The sequence below is a fragment of the Bison bison genome, unplaced genomic scaffold (genome assembly GCF_000754665.1).
Source record: "Bison bison bison isolate TAMUID 2011002044 unplaced genomic scaffold, Bison_UMD1.0 scf7180017864531, whole genome shotgun sequence".
Classification (NCBI taxonomy): Eukaryota; Metazoa; Chordata; class Mammalia; order Artiodactyla; family Bovidae; genus Bison; species Bison bison.
The window spans coordinates 8,370,994-8,396,208 of NW_011495081.1; the positions used below are offsets into that span (position 1 = coordinate 8,370,994).

Sequence of the window (25,215 nt, forward strand, 5' to 3'; positions counted from 1 at the left end):
ACCCTGTGGCATGGCAGGATCTCAGTTCCCCCACTAGGGATCAAACCCGTGTCCTAACTGCTGGATCGCCAGGGAATTTCCTGAGTGAATCTTTATGGATAGAAAATGTTACTGGTACTTCTGATATTTGCTTTATAATTATGTTTTGAGAATGTAGTAAAAGATAATTTATATAGAAAGATCACATTGTGCTTAGGTGTATTTGGTCCATTACATAGTTCAAAAAAAGAGCCTTTTCTTCCTAGGCATTCTCTAGTTTTTTCATTGCAAAATAGCATTCTGAGAACTCATAAACATGGATTTCTTGAAGATACAAAGTAGGTCAGATAAATTTTCAAGACTCAAACTACCTTTTCTCTCTGCCCAAACATACGAGATTTGGGCTGACTGGAGGCTGCTGACTTTTTCTTCCTTGAGTATGGCTCTTCCTTTGGTCTATACCTTCCTTATCTCCCAAAGTTACTGTTAGCATTGTTTTTTCTCTCCTGTGAATTATGAACATTGGGGTAATACCAGGAATGTACCTTGCTATTTTATTTTTGAAGGTTTCTAGATTTTAGGCTTCTCCCCATTGTGGAAGGAGGAGGGATCTAAGAGTATGGACAACCTTCCATACTAGAATACTTCCATACTTCCAATAATAGAACCTTCACTTCAGGGGGTTAAGTGCCAGTGTGAGTACTATTTAATTCTTTTCTAAATTGGCTGTGCATTAAAGATACTTGAAATGTACTCAAGTATTATGATAGGGTATATGTTGAAGTCCTCTGCTGATTTATCTTTGTAACTGAGTATTCTAGCTATAGCTGCTTAGCTGTGGGAAGGTATGTTTTTGTATGTTTTAACAAATATCAAGGGAAATTTCGAGGAATAAGAAAACTAGCGATAGGAGCTTTATTATAATGAAAAGAAATAATTAAATGGTACAGAATCTAAGTATTTCAGTACATAAAATCTTTTGATTATTGTAGGTCATTTGTGCTATACAGAGGTGCCTCTCAGAAGATGTTTAAATAATACAGCCTTTCAAGTCACTTGGAAGGGTAGAATGGTGTGCTTTCACACAACGTGTGCTCTCAGAGGTCTGGAATTATTGTTGGAGAATTTCATTCTCTTAGCTTAGTACAGGGGTAGGAGCAAGACAGGGATTTCATTAATGTGTAGTTTTCTCTGTTATTAATATGAAAATGTAAGGACAGAATTAAGCTTTGAGGAGACTGTAAGACATTTCTTAAGCGAGAAAGCATATAGGAAATCAGGCAAATTGTAATGGTGTGTGTATCTGTGTGTGTGTATACATGTATATATGTATTTTTTTCTTTCTGTTATAGTGGTTGGCACTTATCATGGTTCTCAGGACCAGCCCCATCAAGTGACTGGTAACCACCAGCAGCCTCCTCAGCAGAACACTGGATTTCCGCGTAGCAATCAGCCCTATTACAACAGTCGTGGTGTGTCTCGTGGAGGTTCCCGTGGTGCTAGAGGCTTGATGAATGGATACAGAGGACCTGCTAATGGATTCAGAGGTAAAGACAAAACCCCCCAAAAGAAAGTTCATATTTTCTGATTTGCACAGTATATAGAAATACGTCATGTTGTTTATGAAAAAATTGTATCTCTCTGCATTAGCTTCTTATGTACAGTGTAAACCAGTTTTTTTTTTTGTATGTGTTGATAAGAGTTATTTAAGTTGGCAGAATTGGGACTGAGTATTTTGTATCTATTAAACCCATGTCTACCACTGTCCTGTAAGGGATAGTGCTTTCTATAAATTACGAGACCTTATGGAGATTTGTTGTTTTTGTGTGTGTATGTGCAAGGATGGGTAACTAGTTTCATCTTCTAAGGCAATAGAGACAAATAGATCAGGGTAGGAAATTAGAAATTAGTTTGAATAACTAGCATGGCTTACAGGTTTCAGTTCTTCCTTGGTCAGTAGTGAGAAGGTAAAAACTCCTTAAGATAAAAAAATATATATATTCTTTTTCTTGTCCTAAATTTTAGGAGGATATGATGGTTACCGCCCTTCATTCTCTACTAACACTCCAAACAGTGGTTATACACAATCTCAATTCAGTGCTCCCCGGGACTACTCTGGCTATCAGCGGGTAGGTGAAATTGTTTAAAAATATAAACCTGACCTAAGTACCGCAATGAAAGGGACTAATGTAGTTGCTTGACGAACTAGAATAAGTAATGTGGGGCTAATTTTGAACCTCTGTACAAGATACTTCTTTGTGGAGAATGATGACTTTTGCTTTCCTTAGCACTCAGTATAGGGATTCATTTAATAGAGTTTCATAAACACAATGATTTTTATGAGCAAAGAAGTGTATCTCGTTGATCTTGAAAATAAGAGAAGTACTACTACGGAATATCTTATAGCAATGCTATGTTTAAATGTCTAAAAGAATAACAGAATTTTGTATGCTATAAAAGACTGTAAGAATAGAGTAAGCATTAAAAATTACCTTTTCTTCAGTACTAACTAGCTTGTCTTTTAGGATGGATATCAGCAGAATTTCAAGCGAGGCTCTGGGCAGAGTGGACCACGGGGAGCCCCACGAGGTAATATTTTGTGGTGGTGATCCTAGCTCCTAAGTGGAGCTTCTGTTCTGGCCTTGGAAGAGCTGTTCATAGTCTGCATGTAGGTTACATGTTAGGAATACATTTATCATTTCCAGAGTTGTTGCTAGGGATTAAATGAAATGCTCTGTTTCTAAAACTTACCTTGAACCCAAATTTAATTTTTTGAATGATTATCCCTGTTACTATATAAACTGTCTTGAAAACTAGAACATTTCTGCTCCTTAGAAAGTGTTTTTCCAACTGCAAATTATTTTTCAGGTCCTAAAACCTGCTAAATGTTTTTAGGAAGTACTTAAACTGAAACATTTTTGTAAGACATTTTTGGAATGAGATTGAACATTTATATAAATTTATTATTCCTCTTTAATTTTTGAAACATGCTTATTATATTTTAGGGCCAGAAACCCTTTAATGGCCGGATAAGCCATAGTTACATTTAGAGAACCATTTAGAAGTGATAGAAAATTGAAATTTCAATGACTTTTGGGCCACTATTAGTGATATAAATGTCATTATTTCTGACTTTTAAACAAAGCCTCCAAATTCATAACCAACTTGCAGGACTATACTTAAAAATTACAGGTTTAAGAGTTTTTTGTTTTGTTTCTTAATATAGGAAAACTACTTCCTATTTGGGTAGGAAGTCAATCTGTGTAACAATTAGAGGTAGCATTTCATACGATCTGAAGTTCTAAATGGTTCTCTGATTTGAGGGAAGTTGAATTGATTTCCTCTAGATATTGGCCATAATATGTATACAAATGTATATTAAGGAGGAATTACAAAATTCTTTAATTTCAATGCTAGTAGAAACTGGCCAGCAAAAAAGGTGCATTTTTTTTTTTTTAATTATGGATCACTTGGGAATTACTGACTTGAAGTATCAAAGGATATTTGCATGTGAATGTGGGTTATGTTCTTTCTCACCTTGTAGCATATTCAATGAAAGTTGAGTTGACTGGTAGCTAAAAATCTGTTTTAACAGCATGTAAAAAGTTACTTTATCTGTTACAACTCATTATACAATTTTGAATGTTATGTAGTTTCTTTATAACAGTTTAGGTAATAAGGTCTGTTTTTCATTCTGGTGCTTTTATTAATTTTGATAGTATGATGTTACCACTGAAATGTAAGCTAGCGTGTGTACTAGAATGTAAGCTCCACGAGAGCAGGTACTTTGTCTGTCTTCACTGCTGTATCTATTTCCAACGCCTGGTGACAGTGCCTGGCACATAGTAGGCACTCAATAAATACTTGTTGAATGAATGAATGAATGAGTACTGGTGGAATACTCCATTAGCTCTACTCTTCTTTTAACTAGAGAACATGAGCAAATTTGCGCATGACAACTTCCAGGACAGGTGAAACTTGAACACTGAAGAATTGACCTCTTAAACCTAATAATGTGACAAGCTGCCCACATGCTTCTTGACTTCACATGAAAATCTGCTTGAAGGCAAAACAAATAATATTTGAAAGAAAAACCAAATGCCATTTTTGTCTTCTAGGTCGTGGAGGGCCCCCAAGACCCAACAGAGGGATGCCGCAAATGAACACTCAGCAAGTGAATTAATCTGATTCACAGGATTATGTTTAATCGCCAAAAACACACTGGCCAGTGTACCATAATATGTTACCAGAAGAGTTATTATCTATTTGTTCTCCCTTTCAGGAAACTTATTGTAAAGGGACTGTTTTCATCCCATAAAGACAGGACTACAATTGTCAGCTTTATATTACCTGGATATGGAAGGAAACTATTTTTACTCTGCATGTTCTGTCCTAAGCGTCATCTTGAGCCTTGCACATGATACTCAGATTCCTCACCCTTGCTTAGGAGTAAAACATAATATACTTTAATGGGGTGATATCTCCATAGTTATTTGAAGTGGCTTGGATAAAGCAAGACTGACTTCTGACATTGGATAAAATCTACAAATCAGCCCTAGAGTCATTCAGTGGTAACTGACAAAACTAAAATATTTCCCTTGAAAGGAAGATGGAAGGAGTGGAGTGTGGTTTGGCAGAACAACTGCATTTCACAGCTTTTCCACTTAAATTGGAGCACTGAACATTTAAATGCATACCGAATTATGCATGGGCCCTAATCACACAGACAAGGCTGGTGCCAGCCTTAGGCTTGACACGGCACTGTTCACCCTCTGGCCAGACGACTGTGGTTCAAGACACATGTAAATTGCTTTTTAACAGCTGATACTGTATAAGACAAAGCCAAAATGCAAAATTAGGCTTTGATTGGCACTTTTCGAAAAATATGCAACAATTAAGGGATATAATCTGGATGGCCGCTTCTGTACTTAATGTGAAATATTTAGATACCTTTCAAACACTTAACAGTTTCTTTGACAATGAGTTTTGTAAGGATTGGTAGTAAATATCATTCCTTATGACGTACATTGTCTGTCACTAATCCTTGGATCTTGCTGTATTGTCACCTAAATTGGTACAGGTACTGATGAAAATCTAATGGATAATCATAACACTCTTGGTTACATGTTTTTCCTGCAGCCTGAAAGTTTTTATAAGAAAAAGACATCAAATGCCTGCTGCTGCCACCCTTTTAAATTGCTATCTTTTGAAAAGCACCAGTATGTGTTTTAGATTGATTTCCCTATTTTAGGGAAATGACAGTCAGTAGTTTCACTTCTGATGGTATAAGCAAACAAATAAAACATGTTTATAAAAGTTGTATCTTGAAACACTGGTGTTCAACAGTTAGCAGCTTATGTGGTTCACCCATGCAGTTTAGTGTTACAAATTTTATGGTTATCTCCAGCAGCTATTTCTACAGTACTTGCACTTACCTTTTGTCTAACCCTAACTGAATTATCTGTTTCACATGGAGGTATTTATATTCAAAGTGGTGATTCCCTCCCCTAGATGTATAGGGAGAGTCCCAAGCCTGATGACGGTGGACAGTTTAGTAATTTATGTGCGATGCTGAAATTTGTGCCAGCAGTTGGAGCACTAGTTGTGTGTGCCTGTGAACTTAATGCTGCTTGTTGTATCCCACTTTGACTTCATGGGAAATGAACCCCACCTTATATTAAGCAAAGGCTACTAAGTTAATGGTATTTTCTGTGCAGAAATTGAATTTAGTTTTCAGCCTTTAGCTAAGGACTTTTTCCAGTAGGTGCTCAGCTACTTAAACCCATAAAACTATTCTCAAACATTCATCATTAGACAACTGGAGTTTTTGCTGGTTTTGTAACCTTCTAAAATGGATAGGCTATTGAACATTCCACATTCAAAGTTTTGTAGGGTGGTGGGGAAGGGGGGAATCTTCAATGTTTATTTTAAAATAAAAGAAGTTCTTGACTTTTCTCATGTGTGGTTGTGGTACATCATATTGGAAGGGTTATCTGTTTACTTTTGCAAATAAGTATTTCTTCTGCTAGCACCTCCCCTTGTGTGCTTTAAATGACATCTGCCTGGGATGTACCACAACCATATGTTTGTTTTATTTTAGGCAGATAAAATATTTGTGGTTTACTGGGTAATCCCTAGATGATGTGTGCTTACAATCTTTCTATATATAAAACTAACTTTGCTATCTGTGTAGAAAATAATTTCATGACATTTAAAATCCGAATTGAAATAAGTTCTTTATACAGTGGTCTCTCTGAATCAGTTCAGAGATGGGATGGGGGAGAAATGCTTTCTAGGTTTCAAACTTCTATGCGTTAGTGCAGATGTTGTGAATGTGTAAAGATATTAGTAATTTGATTATTTCTATGTATGTTTTTAAAAGAATCGTTTGTTCTTTTTGAGATATTATACCTTTTTTTTGGCATTCTACCATTGTAGTCTAAACCTAAAACTTTTATGCCTCAATTTAGACTATATTTTTTAAAGGAGCACCTCTCTGTGGTGCAGAGAACTTTTTAAAAAGTCCCATTAAGATCTGAGTCTTGGTACTAAGTGTTCTGTATAATTTGTGGATGCTTGATGCTTGTCCTCCCTGCAGGAGGCCTTGCATGGGCAAATGCATATTCTAGCAGAGTTGAAAAGAGATGGTTGTCACATGTGGCATTGTGGCTTGGTATAGCAAGATGCCATATATAAAGTACTTTCATTTAAATGCACAGTATCAATCATCTCATGTGGATAATGAGACTTCTGTTTTAAAGCTTTACAATGTCATTGATTACCTTGGCTAGGGCAATTTTATTTTCAGATCTTAATATCCCTAAAGAATATTATTGAAAGAGGTTTTCTGATCATCGTTATCTTCATATTAAAACAAAATCCGTTAAGTATTTTTAATCAGCTAGCTTCTGCTGTTCTTTAACCTCCTATGTATATATATATATATGACTCCGTGATGTGGGAGACGTCACTTAGAGACATGAGAATGTGTATTTATTCTCAGAAAGTTAATTAACAGATGTTCTGTTAACAACCAGTTCATAAAATGTAGAAAGTAGTTGAATATTCAGCCTCCTAAGTGTCTTAGGAAATTTGTATTGTTCATTATATTTTCAATAATATATCTTAGGGGGAATTGGATACAGGTAAGCACAAAGTTAAAACCCATCGTTTCATCTCATCTGAGTTTCTGAATCTCATCCCATTTGAGTTCTTATTAAGCACTCTTTGAAGTTTTATTGACTGTAAGTTATATTAAAAAATCAGTATTGCTCTTAAGCTTATTATCCCTTCTAAAGAGTTAATGGGGGGAGGGAAAACCCTCAGGAATATGAAAATAATTTGTTAAGGCTCATTCTATACCCTTTCCCATTTTGAATTCTACAAATATACTGGAAAAGACTAGTGAATGTTTTAAATTACATTAGATTAAATCATATTAAAACCTGATACCTTAATTGTCCTTGAGTGAAGTTTGCTTTAGTTGTTTATACCACTGAGCAAAGCTCTAAGTGAAGAAGTGCTACTTGTGAGAAGAGAGGAAAAACCTTAAATTTCTGTTAGCCTCACCTTGTTAGACTACTACAATTCTTCTCAATTGGGATCTTAATACCTTAAACAGTGGTTCTGAAGCCTAATCCAGTCTCATGCAGAAGACTGGCTCCTTGAGTATGTAAGTAGTGAAAGATAACCTGATTCAGTGAAGGCAATTTTTACTGTTCTTTTAGTACTGGTTTTCTTTAAGTACTGTATTTAGATGAGGGAGTCACTGTATTAAGTCAGTACACCAAAGCTTCATTCAGCAAATTTGGGTCCTCTTTGCCAGGTCACCATTCCAAGCACTAAGCATTCAGTGGTGATAGAATCGCTGGTTCCTGCTCTCATCAATCTGATCAAAGATGTTGATGTGATGATACTAAAATACAGCAAAAGCCATGATGCAGCAACATGGTTGATGATAGATATTAAGGCTGTGATAGGATATGACCTAGTCAAAATGATCAGGAAAGACATTTTTGATGTGAATAGTTAAGACTTGAAGGATGAGGAGTAGTAAACTGGTAAAGAACGGGAGAACTGCATGTCCAAGTCCAATCGCCAGTGACTGAGAAACTGGCTAGAGTGAAGTATAGGTTTGATAGAGCTAGAGAGGCTGAAGCAACAGGTAAGGACTACTCAGAACAGCTTTGTGGTTCTATTCCATGGTAAGTTTTGTTTCTTGGGAGTTGGAAACCAGTAAGTTTTAAGCTGTGTGTATAGTGGTTGGGATTGGGGGAGGAGAGGATGGTGGGTCACCTAATAAAATTGCCATTTAGTATCACTCAAGGCAGGGGATTTCCTGGCAGTCCAGTGGCAAAAGCAAAGACGACAGTGTTGAGAGCAAAATACTATGGTGCAAGAGATGATTTGGTGTAGCCCGTGTAAGAAACGATTACAACAAAGTGCAGGGTGGTTGTGAATGGGTTCTGCACATTTCTATCTAACTGGCCACTGCTCAGTATCCTTTACTGAGTTTTCCAGGACTTGGTTGCAGACTCCATCTCTAGCAAACATTCTTCCCTAGTTGATCTTAACCAATCCCATTACTGACTACAGTCATCATTTTAGTCACTCTGAAGTATTTCTAGGTCCCAAACTCCCTCAAACACACCCAAACTTCATGTCTCGATTTTGAATGTCATGAGTATTTCAGATTTATCTGTTCATGGACGTATATCCAGTGGCTCAGGGCAAATACCTTGGATATCATTGGTTTCCTTTCATACCTTGTATCTATAGTCCTTAAGCAAATGCATATGATTCTACCTTAAAAATAGGGTATGTCCTAAGTCAGCGAGCACTTGTGACCACCACCACTATCAGAACAGGTAACAATAGTAGCTTATGATGGTTCTGTTTCTACTCTTGCTCTCCTGTAGTATAGTTTTCTTGCATAGCAGTCAGATTGAGCCTTAGAGGGCAAATCAGGTTTTGTCACTTCCCTGTTATTCAGACTCCAGTTTCCCTAGAAACCATGCCACACTTAGAATCCTAAATCTGGTCCATGTGCCTAATGTGTCAGGCCTAATTTCCTACCGTTTTCTATCTTGGTTACTGTACTCTGGCCACACTGAACGCTTTGCTGAGACTTTCACCATCCTGGAAACTTCATGTGTGGAAAGCTTTCCACTCAACTGTTTAAAAGCTCATTCTCTTTAAGGTCTTTGCTCCAGGTCACCATTTCACAGTCCTTCCATGTCTTCTGTGTGTGTTAGTTTTTAGTCACTGGATACTTTTTTCTGATCACCTTTTTCTTACCTAGACTATGTTAAACTTCAAGAGGGATAGGAAAATTTTGATCACTTTCATCTCGTCTAGCATATTGACATTTTGTTGAGGGAATTATGAAATTATGGTTGTTGGACCTCATGGATGGTGCTGATTAGGTTTGTAGCTACAGAATTACATTTTGATTTGACGGAGTTTAAGGTAGAAAGGGAAATTAGTTTGGCTGATAGAGGCATCAGAGAAAAGTCGAGCAGAATGTGTTTAATTCAACCTTCTGGCCCCCAAATTCATGACTATATATGGCCTTTTAAGTGAACTGCTTGACAGTTCGCTTGGGGGTGGGGTAGAGGGAAGTAACCAAACAGCAGAACCCTAGAGCTGGTTTTCATAAGAACTCCAGCATTTGACAGCCAGGTACAGGCCTAAAGAGCCTGCAAAGTACAGCGGCAATAATATTGGGTAGAAAACTTACGGACTCCCAGACAAATCTACGAGGTCATGACAGGATGAGAAGGGTCAAGTGAGCTGAACGAGAAAGGTCTGCTGATTGAGACTCCCTCTCTTGTCACATTAGGACGTTATTTAAAATAAGAGGACTCAAAATTATGCGCACATCTTGGGAGCCAGTCATCTCGCATAACCAGGCTAACACTCAAAACCTAGGCCTGTCTGGGAACCCGAGCTAGCTCCACGCAGTGACAGTCCATGCGGGTGCGAACATCTACTTATTCTGCCCTCCGTAGCCACGGTATCTTAATTCTGACCTGAAGAGGCAAACGACACTCCCAGCACCACTGCTAAAGCCCGCGGAGACAAACCATACAGCCGCGGTTGCTACAGCTCCGCCCCGCGAGCTCGGACGTCATCACTCAGCGACCGGGTTGAAAAGGTCCCTTCTCGCCGTCGCCGCTCCTTTAGTGCGCCGGCGCACGCCCCGCCTTCAAGCGCCCGAGCGAGACGCGCGTCGCGGAGGGGTGATCTGTGAGAGCCGGCGGCCAGGCATCCGCTAGGCTGCCCCCGCCTCTTCCGCAAAAGTTCGGTGTCCCCACGTGCATCCGCTTTGCTGCTGGCTGGAGTCCGCCGGGCTCGGGGCGCAGGTATCCTTCACGGGATGGCTGGGGGCGGGTGCCGAGGTCGGCGTCGGCGTCCTTTTTGGGCCCGATGAGACTGCTCCAGGACGAAGGCTTTGCATTAGTGCTGGTGCCCGACACATGCCGACTGCCGCTCCATCACGACTGCCGCCTCATCCGGGTGCTCGCAGAGGGTCCTGTCATCTAAGCGCTCTTGGGGGTTGCGTGACTTGATCGCTTCCCTCTAGGGGCTATAGTTGGGGTGGAGTGGGGTAGGTTGAGTGGGTGAGTGACAACACTTTTGGTTTCCGCGGAGCTTGTCCACAGTTCCTGATGGCAGCACCTGGCATTGAACAGAAACAATCTCATTTCATCCAGATCCTCCCAAGCTGGTAGCTACATCACTATGCTCATTCGTTTATACTCTGTATTCAGCAGGAACACTCAGGACTTTATTTTGTTTACCAGTGCACCTAGAATGATGCCTGGCGCATAGATAATATGTATATTTGTTTGACTGATAAATGAATACTGAAAAATAACTATCTTTCTCTGCCATCAAGGCCTTCCTCATCCATTAAGCCTTCCTTAGCAACTGCAGCCCACAGTAATCTCAGACTTTCACCTGTCTGTAACAATTAGTTTTACATCTAATTTTATCTGTCTTTAGGCAGATTATCCCTCATTTCTTTCTCTTGAATATTTTCTCTAAGGAAAATGAAAACTCTTTGAAGTCAGGACTTTATTTGGTACTACTTCGGGGACTCCCACAGTAACTAGAACAAAAAGCAATAATTGGTTGTTGGTTGGTGGTGGGGTTTTTTTGTGTGGCTGCCAACTGAGCTCACAAGCTGGTTGGTGAACTGGAAACAGTTCATACTTTGAAATCAGGAGGGCGCCTGAACGTGAATCATGTCTCCCATCATTTTTCTTCCTTGGTGGTATTTGAGTATTTATACTGGGTCCTTTCTTCATAAAATAAGAGCCATTGGTTGTGACATAGTGTTTTACAGTAAGAAAGAACTGCTAAAATCCATGTTTGGATTGAGAGTTTAGGAAGACAGTACAGGGTTAAGTTTCAGTTAATGAGCTTTGTGTGTAGAATGCAACTAACACTGGCGAATCTAAGTAACATGTCATTTCTATTTTTAATTGTAGAAACATAATTGATATTTCTGGTGTTTTTTGGTGTGTCTATTATGGTAATGATGCAATGTTCTATCATATGTAATCACAATAACTTGAAATCTCTTTGTACAGGCTTAGGTATAGTTTTCCTTCCCCTGAGGAAGCAATTGTACACATTCCATCATAGTAATATTCATTGATTTCTTTTTCTGATTTTGTTAGTAATATATGTTAATTAGGAAAAAAAAAACAAACTCAAACTCCCCAAAAGAACAAAATAAGAATCATCCGTTATCTCACTGTCCATTAATAACTACATTTCAGTTTTTTTTAAAAATGTGTGTATAAGATATATACATATACATATCTTGCTGTGTTATCCTCTAATAAGCATCTACATCCATATCCTTAGATAAATCTTGAAAGTGATTTTGAACAAATATTTTTGAAAACTTCCTTATTTTCCCCTGGATATATCATAGGTTTTAATTCTTTTTTTTTTTTTTAAACATTATTTCTGATTTTTAAAAAACTCCTCCAGAGGGGTGTGAATTATAGCTTTCCATGCCTATGGGAACATTTTCTTCACCTTTCAAGCCTAAGTGAAGTGAAAGTTGCTCAGTCGTGTCCAACTCTTTGCCACCCCATGGACTTTGGCAGTCCATGGAATTCTCTAGGTCAGAATACTGGAGTGGGTAGCCTTTCCCTTCTGCAGGGGATCTTCCCATCCCAGGGATCAAACTCAGGTCTCCTGCATTGCAGGCGGATTCTTTACCAGCTGAGCCATGAGGGAAGCCCAGGAATACTGGAGTGGGTAGCCTAACCCTTCTCCAGCGGATCTTCTGGACCCAGGAATCAAACCTGGGTTTCCTGCATTGCAGGAGGACTCTTTACCTACTGAGCTATCAGGGAAGCCCAAGGGGACATACCCTAGGTCAACTATTTGGTAATGTTTTTAAGCTAAATCTTAAATGGCTTATTATTAAGACTATCAAAACAGCTATTTCAAAACAATGTTATCAGAATGTCCTTAGCATTGTGATTAAGATTAAAAGCATGAAAATGTACAAAAGATACATAGCAAAGTCACACAGTTCTTTTAATCTATACATTTCTTGAGGTATTTTTAGAAGTTCTGTTTCCTGAATTTTTCTTCCTTCATCTCTTTTTTTTCTGAGCCTCAGTCATGCTGTGATGGAGTCAGATTACATGTTCGCAGTTCAGTCGTGTCCGACTCTGTGTGACCGCATAGACGGCAGCCCACCAGGCTCCGCCGTCCTTGGGATTCTCCAGGCAAGAACACTGGAGTGGGTTGCCATTTCCTTCTCCAATGCATGAAAGTGAAAAATGAAAGTGAAGTCGCTCAGTCGTGCCCGACTCTTAGCGACCCCATGGACTGCAGCCTACCAGGCTCCTCCATCCATGGGATTTTCCAGGCAAGAGTACTGGAATGGGGTGCCATTGCCTTCTCCGGTTACAAGCTTAAGTTTCCTAATATAAAAAACGAGGCTGATGTCTTCCCTAGGGAGCTGTTTGAGGGTTAAAAAAATAATACTTTTAAATGTGTGTAGTTCAGCTCCTATCCCACAGGAGGCAGCCAGCTAATGGTTTTCACCCAGAACCTGGATGTTCATGTCCAGTCGTGTTTCCTTTCCTTCTGTTTTAGTGATAATTTTTCACCATGCATCGGAAGAAAGTGGATAACCGAATCCGGATTCTCATTGAGAACGGGGTAGCTGAACGGCAAAGGTCTCTTTTTGTTGTGGTTGGAGATCGAGGGAAGGATCAGGTAAGACCTGGTAAATGCTTCCTGGCTTTGTGTCCTGTTCCGGAGAGTCAGCATGTTATGGACCATCTGGGGTTTTACACATAATGACATTAAGGTCTCTTTGGTTTTCTTTAAGTGAACTGCCTAGTGGGAACATTCCTTTGTTTCTTGAAAGTGATGAATACTCAGTATTTAGAGTTATTAGCAAATAGGTTAACAGCTTTTGATACTGAGCACAAGAGTAAGTGTATGTGATCTGGTTTCTAGTCCCAACCTGGGTGCTGCTTGCCTTGTGGTCTTGGGCCTGGCCATCCCAGAGGTCTCTTTTGTCCTTAAGATTCTGTGGCTTTTTTCTTTGGCAGGTAGTCATACTCCATCACATGTTGTCCAAAGCAACTGTGAAAGCTCGGCCTTCGGTGCTGTGGTGCTATAAGAAAGAGCTGGGCTTTAGCAGGTAAGTCATGTCCCTTTTGAGTGTCCCATCCCATTTCCCATCCTTAGTTAAATGCCAGGAAATGATTCTTTGACCTAGGTTTTAAGGGATTGTTAGTAAAGGTGCTGTCTCTGAGGACACTTCGCAGTAGAGAAAATAATAGAACTGATGTTCATTCTTCATTCCTGACAATAAATTTCAAAATCTTTTCATGCTTTTTTATGTTCCCAGCCCAGTTCCTTGCTTTCTGCATGCCATTTTTCTTCCTAGTTTTCTTGGCTGATCGAGCTCATCTAATAATGCTGGTTCCACCTGATGCCTAATGCAGCAGCTTTTCTCTTCTTTTCAGAGCTCTTCTCCTAGTCTGCTGTCTGACAATTGGCTAGTTTTTTTTTTTTTTTATTGTTGAACTTAAGACTTCTTATAGTAAATATGAGACCTCTAACACAAACATACTTAGGCACAAATGGGATCTGTTGAAGTACAGTTGTCCCTTGAACAGTGTGGGTTTGAACTGCAGGACTCCACTTACATGTGGATGTGTTTAGTACTCTGTGGTCTGTGGTTGGTTGAATTCTCTGATACAGAGGAGCTATGGTTACAGAGGGGCCGACTCTAAGTCAGACATAGGTTAACCCTCAGTTTTTTCAAGGGTCAGCAGTATTCGGGTTAGCTCCTGAAGCCTACAGGGATGAGATTTCAGCTTTGCCTTGGGGGTGGTGAACAGCCGCAGTGCTGACACCCTGGTCCTTGCCCTGTCCCCCGTCTTTGTGTCATCCCTCGTGTCTGCTCTATTCTTTCCCACTTCAGGACAGCTCTCTGCCTTCTGTGGTCCCCATTGCAGAAATTGCCCTTGAGGTTTACATGGTTTGGGTTCAACAACACAGAAATCCATCTTTCTCCCAAATTCTTTTGGAAAGATATCCAGCCCTGGGCCAGAGGCAATGGGGTGGGCCACCGAGTAGGAGCCTGGCAGTTCTACCTACGCCCGTGTGTGGGGAGGAGTTTGGGGTGCGGGGTGCTGATCCTTGGCAGATACCCCACTATAGCACCACCTCAGAAACGCTCTCCTTTTACTCCGACCACCTTCCTAAGCGCTTCCCTCTCTCTGCTCTCATCTCCCCCCACAACCCGTTCACCTGTGTGGTTCTGTCCTTGGGCCTCTTCCCCCTCCATTATCCCCAGATGTAAAGCTTGTCTCTGGGGTGGACTCCGAGGGTGCATCTCCAGCCCTGGCTGCTCTCTGCTCCGGTGAAACCCCCTGCCTTTGCCCCTGCTCCCTCCTCCACTTGGGGTGCCACTTCCACCTCTCTGTACTCACCTGCTGAGGTGCTCCCTTCGGGTGCGCCCCTTTGTTCAGGGCCTGTGTCCTGCGGGAAGCTCTTCCTAAGGCCCTCAGACTTAGCGCGGCCCTGCTGCCCTCTTTAGCCCTTGTCTCTTTGTACAGTGCTTGGCGCCTTACCTTCTCTCTCCCTCAAGATGTGATCACTTGCCCACTGGTAAGTAAGTTCATTTAGCGAGGAGGCCTCTCCTGCTTATCTTTATATTTTCATATTTTCAAAGGATCTGCCATGTTTTACTAGGTGCTCAGTTACTATTTGTTGAGTGTATTGTTAACAGGCTCTAACATTTTAATTTTACTTAAGTACCAAAGGCTATATTTGATTAGTTCTTATCCTTTGGTCTTTAAGAGACTTGATTCTGCTTAAAGGAAACTAGATTTTGAATTAGATAGTTTTGCTTTAAAAACATTACAAAAGCTTTATTGTAAGAATATGAAAAATACAGAAAAATCTTAAAGGTGAAAATAAAAAGCACCATATTTTCAATACTTAGGCATTGTTAGCATTTAGCTGGATATGCAGTATGTATTTTTAAGCCATAATTGGTATATTCTTTCATAATTGGGCAGGTAACCATTTTTAATACAGATTGAGAATAAGGCCTGTTGCCTCTCAGCAGAATTTTAAGTTTCTGGTGCTCTGATTCTCATTGCTGTACACTTGGTAAATGTCAGAATGGCAATTCAGGGTATTCTGGGCAGATTTGCCTTTGAACTTAACCCACCTGATCTCACTTTTAAAAAAAATCCCTCCTGTGCCTCTTGTAGCTCTCCCAGCCCTGTCTAGATGTGGCAGAGCATCAGGTTAAAGCTGATGCTAAGTCACAGGCTGAGGAACTGGAGGCCCAGGGGGAAGGCCTTGGCCTTCCTCTTCAGTTAGAAAGCTGTGATAAAATTTTGGTCTGCTGTACCCCTTGGTTCTGGAGTTTTCTTGTTCTCTGTTTTCTCTGAAAGAAAGAGTTGGGACTTCCCTGGCGGTCCAGTGGTTAAGACTTTGTCTTCTAGTGCAAGGGCTGGGGGTTCACAGCCCGTGGTCCAGCAGCTAGGATCCCATGTGCCTGGAGGCCAAAAAAAAACAAAATGTAAAGCAGAAGCGGTATTGTAACCGATTCAGTAAAGACTTTAAAAACGGTCCACAGCAGAAAAAGTCTTAAAGAAGTTAACTGACACTTGGGTATTAAGAGATGTTTAGGATGAGAGAGAAGTTCAGGGATGTCTAGGAGATGTCCAGATTCCACTCTAACTCATGTATCCTCTGTCGGTGTTGTCTTAGATTAGAACTGCCCTTGAGGACTTGATCCAACCACCTGGGAAGGAAGTGGATGAATTCATTTAGGAAAAATGAATAAAGTAACCCACCATCATGATGCCTCTCCGGTTCTCTGGGAAGGAGTGCCATGAAATTGAAGCATTGGCTTGAGACTGAGATAATGAGTCCACCAGGGTTTAGGTTCAAGCTCTGGCTAAATGTGGGGTTTAGGGACTCCCATTACCCTTCTTGTTAAGTGAAGTATCAAAATGGCAGGGTTCACAAACAGACTTATACTATCCTCCTCTGAAGCCCTTCTCTTCTAATGCTTCTCCAGTTTTGTTTTATTTTTTTTAGCTTTAAAGCAAGGGAATTCGCCCTACAATTTCCAAGTTCCCTTCTAGCTCTGAAAGTCTTAAGTGGGGGATTGTTGAGTCTATTCCCCTCTCCCAACTCTAGCCTCTCCAGTTAACTGACTCTCATGGGGTTGGGGGTGGGGTGGGGTGATTACAGTCATCGGAAGAAAAGAATGCGACAGCTGCAGAAAAAAATAAAGAACGGGACGCTGAACATAAAGCAAGATGACCCCTTTGAGCTCTTCGTAGCTGCCACCAACATTCGCTACTGCTACTACAGCGAGACCCACAAGATCCTGGGCAACACGTTTGGCATGTGTGTTCTCCAGGTGGGTGACTTGCCCCAGCCCGCAACCGGGGGCAGAGCACTGAGGGGTGCTCGGGCTGCCTGGTGACCCACGAGAACAGATGGACAGAGAGGAGAGAAGATGCCTGTGTATTCTCCTTCCCCCAGAATTTATCATTTTCCCAAGGAACTTGGTAACTCACCACCATAAAAAGAGCATTTGTGTCTAAAGCAGCACTTGTCCAGAGATACCCAGACTGGTCGTGACGCTCCGTCACACCTGGGTCTAACCAGCTTGATAGAGCACAGAACTTTGCATGACCCTAGAACCCCAGGCCTTGTTAGAACCAACTGAAGGCTTTTATTAGAACTTATTGTCTTCTTAGAACTAACTGAAGACCAGACAGGAGTCAGACTTGTTTTAATTCACTGGGTACAGACCTGAGCACTCTTATATCCTATCCAAAGTGCTTGACTGAACAACCAGCCCCCACAATCAACCGTCTAATTCTTAAACTCCCCTCACTCCACGCCCCCACCCCCAACCCCCCGCAGAAAACTCTGGTGAGTTTCTTCACTGGCATATATTTTCTCTTGCCTGGCAAGTTCATATTGTTTCACATTTTTGTTTTGAGCTCTGGTGGTCTTTGTTTTATTCTTTGATTTTTTGACACCTGTGATTTCATTCATTGCCCCCTCTCCTGCCCCCAAAAGAAAACATTCAAGCACAAATCTCCACATTTAAGCTCAGGTTCCCACTGTTTCATCATGTATTTATTATATGCATGCACTGCTATAATTACATGTATTATAAAACATACCTTATAAAACATAAATTAAGAAATGAGATGGGAAATTCTGAATAGAAGTTCTGGTTTTTTCTTTCTGCAGTCCAGTGGGTTGTCCATGCATTGCTGGGTTACATCCCACCTTGGAGGCTGAGGAGAGCGTTTTGCCTGTTCTCACCCCATACTGACTGCTAGGGAGTTGCTTCTGCTCACCAGTTACCAGATGCAATGATGATGGCTCCTTTAGGCAGTGGCTCCCCCGTGTGGTACAGTAGAGTTTTGTCAGTTTCCACCTATGAACATAGCAGAAAATGAATGTGAGCTATTTCTGAAATTCATGTGAGAATTAATGAAGACTGGAGAACTTCTTTCCAAATAAGATTTTATCAGGGATGATGGGAAACACTTTGACATATAAAACCAGATACACTTGTTCTAAATAAGTCCTAAATAAGCACTGTGTGTGTGTATGGGGGTCCTGGTGAGTTGGTAGGGGGTATTATCTTGAGTTTGTACTCTAAAGCCTTCTTTGCCTCCTGGTTAAGCTTCCCCGCCGTGCTCTTTGCATCATCAGCTAGTTCTAAGGTCTCCTCCTTCCAGGATTTTGAAGCTTTGACTCCAAATTTGCTGGCCAGGACTGTAGAAACAGTGGAAGGCGGTGGGTTGGTGGTTGTCCTCTTGCGGACCATGAACTCACTCAAGCAGTTGTACACAATGACCATGGTAAGTCCCTGCTTTTTTAAACTTGATTATGGGGGTTCAAGTTAATCTGTGTTTTTCTACTTTCTTTTAAGAATTCTTACTGAGCAACTCTAGTGGACAGTCAGCATCATCTCTGGGCTGGGAGCTCTTTAACTGCAACTAAGGAAAAAGTGACTGCAGAGATGTCTCACTGGCCCTGGGTCTGCTGGGGAATGTGAATTGTGCCTTTGCTCTCAGGCATTTGGAAATATTACACCCGCGAGATGCAGATAGGATGCGGCTGTTGTGTAGTTAAATTTCTGAAGTAGTATTCCACAGAGAGCCACGCCAGGGCCTGCACTTGTGTACTGCGGAAAGGGGACCGTGTCCTGACGTCCTCCCCTGCCCTCTCCTTGGTAGGTGATGAAGGAACACTGCCATTCCACTCCTAGGTTGGCAGAAACTTCGACTCCAAGTGGTGGGGTGGGGGGAGTATTTTCTGCCCAAGCTTTGGACCTGGCTGTAAGTGAGGAAAGTGTCCCCCTGGATGCACAGCTGGTCTCTGACTCATCGGCTCTGCCACGTGGGTGTCGTGTTCTGCGCGGCAGGTTTTGAATCATGTCCATGGCCAGCTGCTCGGGAACTGTTAGGATTTGCCTCGGGGTTTCATGAGCTGCCTTCATCTGGTGAAATGGGCTTTCCTCAGATCTAGAGCCCACTTCTTGTCACCTTTCCCCACCACCGCTTCTCCTCACCCCAGCCCCTCTGGCCTCCACAGAGGTCCTCAGATGTCCTCTCCCCTCATCACACTCTCACCCGAGGCCCTTCCCACTGGCTTTTCTCACGGGAATGTCTGCTGGCTCACTTCCTCACTGCAGTGCAGTCCCTGCCGAGATTCCACCTCCTTAGCATGGCCCTCTCTCTCACCCCGTGTAGAATATGTGTTTCTCCCATCACTCCTCAGCCTGTTTTATTTTTCTTCAAAGCATGTTACAGACCTCTAAAGTCAGACAGTACTTGCTTATCATCTGGCTTCCTGTGCTAGTCTCCAGACTTCATGGGAGCAGGGACTCAGTTTTCCTCCCTGGTATATTCCTCGACCCTGGAAGAGTACCTGGCCTTTAGTAAGCCCTCCTTAAAATATCTGTGAACAAAGGTGTCTCTTTATTCTCCCCCTGCTCTTACTTGGCCGCCTGCTTACCACCTCAGAGGGCCTTCCCTCACTACCCTGTGTGAGGAGTCCCCCTTCCCACCCCACCCCATTAGCTGTCACTATGCTCTGTTTCTCATTCGTAGCATTTGCCAAAATTTCTATTGACTTGTCTCCATCCAACCATTTCATGATAAGCTTCATGAGAGTAGGGGTCATGCTTTACCAAACTCCAGTGTGTACCCCTCATGTCTGGTGTTGGCATGTGCATTTTGTTGAGCAAATGAATATATTTTGAGATGCTAGATAAAATGTGGGAAAAGCTAAAGATAAAGTGAGGGGATGTTTGTTGTGATGAGAAACACTGCATTTAGCGTCTGATTCCAGCTCCAGCAAATCGCATTCAGCCAGGTTAGCACAGCAGGTTAGGTGGGAATGGATTTTGATTGTAGCAGCATCGCTGGTGCCTCTTTTATCCCAGGGTTGCTTGCTGAAACTTCTTCACATCTGGACGCTGAGCCTCAGTGCCATTAGCCTCAACTAATGGGCGTTGTCTCTCTTAGGACGTGCATTCGAGATACAGGACAGAGGCCCATCAGGATGTGGTGGGAAGATTTAATGAGAGGTTGGTCTGAACACATTTTCCACTTCCTCACCTGTGGGAGACATGGGGGTTGGGGGGTGGGCGCGTTTTTGTCTTGGATGTGGCTGAAAGCCATGCTGTATGTGAGGGAGGGTGGTACAGGAGCCCCAGACGGTGAGGTCCCCAATCACAGCGGTAGTCGTGCAGCTCACTGGAAGCAGTAGAGTGAGTGGAAGGCTGGGGCCTGGATTCTGTCTTGCTTCTGGCCCTCACCAAGTCGCTGTCCACTCTGGCTTTTCGCCTGTGCAGCTGTCAGAGGGGTAATCTGTCTGGATCCTGTTTCCCCAGATGTGTTTCACAGAACACTGGTGTTTAAGAGGGATCTTATGACAAAAGGGTTTTCTAGCCCACTATGTCTAGGAAATGGCTGATACAGTTTTTCCTTTCTGAAGAATCATGTGAGCCTGTTGTAGCCTCTGAAAAGTCTCACAGCACGAGGGACCCCAGTTTATTTGACCCAGAGCCCCGTTTAGGGAATACCAGTTAGCAACTTTTGACAGCTTTAAGAAGGAATAAGCCATGGTCTAGAGCATTGGTTCTCAACCTGAGCAGTCTTGCCCTTGGGGAGACTTGGCAGTATCTGGAGACACTTGGATAGTGGGACCTGGCTGGGCGGGGCGGGGTGGGGGGTGTTGGAAGGTACAGGCCAGTGATGCTGCTAAAAAGCTGAAAGGGGGCCAAAAAGCACCACCACCACCCCCTAAGAAAAGTGGTCTGGGCCACAGTGTCAGTACTACTGCAGTTTAGGAATTGGCCTGGGGGAATTGTGGGGCCTCGTTTCAACCCCTCTGAAGCTGCTCAGTGGAAGGTGCGGGTCTGGAAGTCACCCGGTGCTGCCGGATGGGAGTGAAGCCCTTGAAAGTAGAGCAGGAGGCCCTTTTCTTGCAGCTGTGGATTTTACAGCCAAACATGTTTTTCTACACGCAAAAATGTTTGTGCACTACAGCTAAAGGGAGCTGTCCTCTCCACCCTTTTCTTTGTTTTTCCCTCACTGTGGCAGAAGGGTGTCCATTTGTGTGTGTGTGTTTGCCTCTGTGGTTGGTGAGAATACATGGGGTGGCTTTGGGGTTCCCAGCTCAAGGAGACAGTACTAAAGGGTGAACCTGGAGGATGTGGGAAGGGCCAGGGGACCCGGAGCTGAGGGGCTCTGCACAGAAAGAGCACTCATAATCAGTCTCTCGAGAGAGCTCCCTGTAACTGGTCTCCTCTGCATAGCATGTTCAGGTGCCTTGTAAAGGAGGCAGGAATCATCCAGCCCTGTTATACAGACGATGGTGTAGAGACGTGGGCTGGATAATTTTCCTAAAGAAAAGCCCTTCCTTGTCGTGTTGACATTGCTCCCAGCACCTCACAACGGTGGTTTTGTTCCTCAGGTTTATTCTTTCTCTGGCCTCGTGTAAGAAGTGTCTTGTCATCGATGACCAGCTCAACATCCTGCCCATCTCCTCCCACGCCGCCAGCATTGAGGCCCTGCCTCCCCAGATGCCGGTGAGCTGCCAGGGCCCGGGAATCTGGGGGAGGCTGTGTTTCCTGGCGGACTCTCCAACGGCAGCGGTGAACCTTCTCCTCCTCCTCTCTGGCAGGATGAGAGTCTCGGTCCCTCTGATCTGGAGCTGAAGGAGCTGAAGGAGAGCTTGCAGGACACCCAGCCTGTGGGCGTGTTGGTGGACTGCTGCAAGACCCTCGACCAGGTGACATGTGTTCGGAACACCCCCATCCCTGTCTGAAGCACACAGAGGGAAAAGACAGAGAGCAGAGAACAGAAGCCAAGTTAGGATGAGGCTTGGCTGCTCTGTGGGGCAGGGCCTTTTCTGTTGCTCACACGTGGGCACGCAGCACCAGCATAGCACAGAAGTCTGGGCTTATCTGCCCCTTCCCCCTGGTTTGTTGTTTGTAGCTGTTGTTTGTTGTTTGTTCAAGGAGCTGGGGTCGGGAGGAGACGGGTTGTGTTTAAAGAGGAACCCCTCCAGCACAGGCTGATGGACCTGCATTCTTTCATTCTCACTGAGTGTTGATGACATAGGTTTTTGCTTATGCCTTGTTCTTAACTGAGGAGGGCTGGAGGCACCTAGTACTCAGCCCCGCTCCAGTGTGAGTGCTGAGGAGGGCCCTGTGATGAGGGTACCTGGTCCACCTGGTCTGTAGGTACAGACAGCAGGCTGGGAGGGAGCTTCCAGGATGCATTTCTGTGCTCCCGCAAGTGACCAGGGCTGGTAAACTTGGCTTCTCTGGTGGTTCCTGGATGGCGGTGGGAGCTGAATAGACATGGCCCAGAGACCTGCAAGCTGTCAGGTGTGTTCAGAGTTCTGATCCAACTTGAGCAGACAAGCAGCACGGGCCTGTCAGCCCTGGGATCTTCCCTCGTGATGGAAAACAGCTGCAGTGACGCCGCCCACTTGGGGCTGAATCCCAACAGGCTGGTTTCCCTTTTCTTTCTGGAAATAGAATCACCAGCTATGCAGCACTCTCTGCGGCCCAGGCTGCAGGCTCCAGGTTGCTTTTCAGCTACTTCCTGGTACCTTCTTTATCATCAGAGAAGGGGAGTGAGAGAGAGGATGGGGAGAGGGCAGAAGTGACCACGACTGGCAGTGCCCCTCCCTTCTCCTGGCGCCCCTGCCCTCCGTGCTACTCTTCATGTCTCCCCATGGGCACCTTCTACATTCACGACTGGGCAGTGACACTTAGGCGCAGGCAGGAGGAAGGGGTGGGGCTTGAGGAAGCTCAAGTCTCTCCAGCTGGAAACACTCAGAGGGGATCCAGGTCCTACTCACCCTAACCTGGCCTTTGCTGAACCCTGTATCAAATCCTTTGCTTGTTGCTCTAGAATAGAGAAGTGAAGCACTCTGATAAAATGTACATGGAAAAATCCATGAACATAATAAAAGGGTATGAAATTTGGACAAAAAATGTACTCTAAAATAATATTCTAAAATAAATGAAAAAAAGCAGTCCAAAAAAGCAGAGTAATTTACAAACAAAATAGATAGCCAGTAATTATATCGATTTGAAAAAGTGCCTGCTTTCTGTCATAACTGAAGTAACACAAATTGAAACAATGATCCTACGTTCCCATTTCAGGTTGGTCAAGACTTAAAAGTTTAGCAGTACCCAGTGTTGGCAAGTGTGGGGAGAGAGCAGATTAGCCAAGATGGTGGTCATCAGACCCTCTTGCCCCACAGCCTCTCACTCTCGCCCCACGTTTTGTAAATATACAGTTATATAACTTGGCTTTTCTGGTGGTTCCTGGATGGCGATGGGAGCTGAATAGACATGGCCCAGAGACCTGCAAGCTGTCAGGTGTGTTCAGAGTTCTGATCCAGCCTGAGCAGACAAGCAGCACGGGCCTGTCAGCCCTGGGATCTTCCCTCATGATGGAAAACAGCTGCAGTGATGCCACCCACTTGGGGCTGAATCCCAACAGGCTGGTTGTGCATCATGGTGTATCTGCTTGGCGACAGGCCACTTTTGCTCTGTAAACATACATAAGCTTGGAGAACGCAATGGCACCCCACTCCACTACTCTTGCCTGGAAATCCCATGGGCGGAGGAGCCTGGTAGGCTGCAGTCCATGGGGTCGCTAAGAGTCGGACATGACTGAGTGACTTCACTTTCCCTTTTCATTTTCATGCATTGGAGAAGGAAATGGCAACCCATCCCAGGGATGGGGAGGCTTGGTGGGCTGCCATCTATGGGGTCGCACAGAGTCGGACACGACTGAAGCGACTTAGCAGCAGTAGCATACATAAGGTCCCCCTGAAAAGCCTTTGCCACTCGGTTGCGTCTGCATTATGGCTGTCTTATAGCTGTGTCCACGGGGTCAACCATGAGAGGAGAGCGTAGCGAGTCTGCTGCTACGGCTTCTGTGCCAGTCAGAAGAGAATAAACATTTGCAGTTCCTATGACTCCTTGAGTTTTCTTCCAGCTTCCCTGCTCACGCCTTGCCTACCACGGGTTCAGCAAACAATGTGCACAGTGTGAACAGGGAGACAGTTGGCATAGTTGCAGGATTATACAGCAAGACAGCAAGGCTGCAGAGAAGAAGGCCTTTCATACATGGGTGGGGGTTCCATAACTGGGCATGACACCCATTTTAATGCACACATACTCTAACTCAGCAGCTCTTCTCCTGGAAATGTATCCTAGAGATAATGCCCACTGCTGTATCTGTAGAAATGGTGGCAGGACACAGTGGTGGTGGCTTCGACCATAGTGGTGGAGGAAGAGGATAGTGAGGAATGTGGGATTTTTATGTTTTGAAGGACAGGATTTGTTGATGAGTCGGGTATGAGGAGAAAATGGAGGCAATTTTTGGCCTGAATAGTTGGACACTAGCTGAGCTGGGGAAGATGGTAGGTGGAGGAGGACTGGGGGGACGTTAGGTATTGAGTGTGAGATGGGTGGTGGACGTAGGGGGGCAGTTGGGTGTGTGGGGAGAGTCTGGTGTGGGGGAGGAGGTCTGGATGGAGATGTGAACTGCGGGGTTATCAGCATCTGGTTGGTGTTAAAAGCCTGGAGACTGAGAGGACATGATCACGGGAGTAAGAGTCTAGGTGCTGGTCGGCGAGAGCGGCCCCCTGTCCCCTGCTCCCCCGCAATTCCAGTTTAAGTGGCTGAACCTCAGCCTTTCTCACAGCTCACCCAATGTTTCTCTTTCCACAGGCCAAAGCTGTCTTGAAATTCATTGAGGGGATCTCAGAAAAGACCCTGAGGAGTACTGTTGCGCTCACGGCTGCCCGAGGAAGGGGGAAATCTGCAGCCCTGGGACTGGCTATTGCTGGGGCGGTGGCTTTTGGGTAAGGGGGATCCCGGGCTTCAGGCACCCTGAGCTCTGCGGGATCTGTGTGCAGGACGAGGGGTCGGGGGGCTGTTCCTGGTGTAAGCGAGCTCCTGAGTGATTTCTCTAGATCTTGGGCACCTGTCTAGAGAGAGCAGGTGTCTCTGGGGGCTCACTGGTAAAGAATCCACTTGCCAGTGCAGGAGATGCGGGTTCAATCCCTGGGTTGGGAAGAGCCCCTGGAGAAGGAAATGGCAAACCACTCCAGTGTTCTTGCCTTCGAAATCCCAGAGGAGCCTGG

General features: G+C 43.7%; 2 protein-coding genes across 2 annotated transcripts in view; both read left to right on the top strand.

Annotated features, from left to right (window-relative positions):
- CAPRIN1 (cell cycle associated protein 1) overlaps positions 1-7,434 on the top strand; it is a 38,896-nt gene extending 31,462 nt beyond the window's left edge. Inside the window, exons 18-21 of the mRNA XM_010831884.1 lie at positions 1,332-1,526; positions 2,005-2,108; positions 2,505-2,568; positions 4,098-7,434. Of these exons, the coding sequence (XP_010830186.1) occupies positions 1,332-1,526; positions 2,005-2,108; positions 2,505-2,568; positions 4,098-4,162 (428 nt within the window). The 3' untranslated portion in view covers positions 4,163-7,434. The remainder of the gene's footprint in view (positions 1-1,331; positions 1,527-2,004; positions 2,109-2,504; positions 2,569-4,097) is intronic.
- A 2,740-nt stretch (positions 7,435-10,174) lies between these two features.
- Positions 10,175-25,215, top strand: part of NAT10 (N-acetyltransferase 10 (GCN5-related)) — a 39,204-nt gene continuing 24,163 nt past the window's right edge. The window contains exons 1-9 of the mRNA XM_010831837.1: positions 10,175-10,343; positions 13,111-13,233; positions 13,575-13,666; positions 16,750-16,921; positions 18,267-18,389; positions 20,061-20,122; positions 21,514-21,628; positions 21,724-21,831; positions 24,800-24,933. Of these exons, the coding sequence (XP_010830139.1) occupies positions 13,126-13,233; positions 13,575-13,666; positions 16,750-16,921; positions 18,267-18,389; positions 20,061-20,122; positions 21,514-21,628; positions 21,724-21,831; positions 24,800-24,933 (914 nt within the window). The 5' untranslated portion in view covers positions 10,175-10,343; positions 13,111-13,125. The remainder of the gene's footprint in view (positions 10,344-13,110; positions 13,234-13,574; positions 13,667-16,749; positions 16,922-18,266; positions 18,390-20,060; positions 20,123-21,513; positions 21,629-21,723; positions 21,832-24,799; positions 24,934-25,215) is intronic.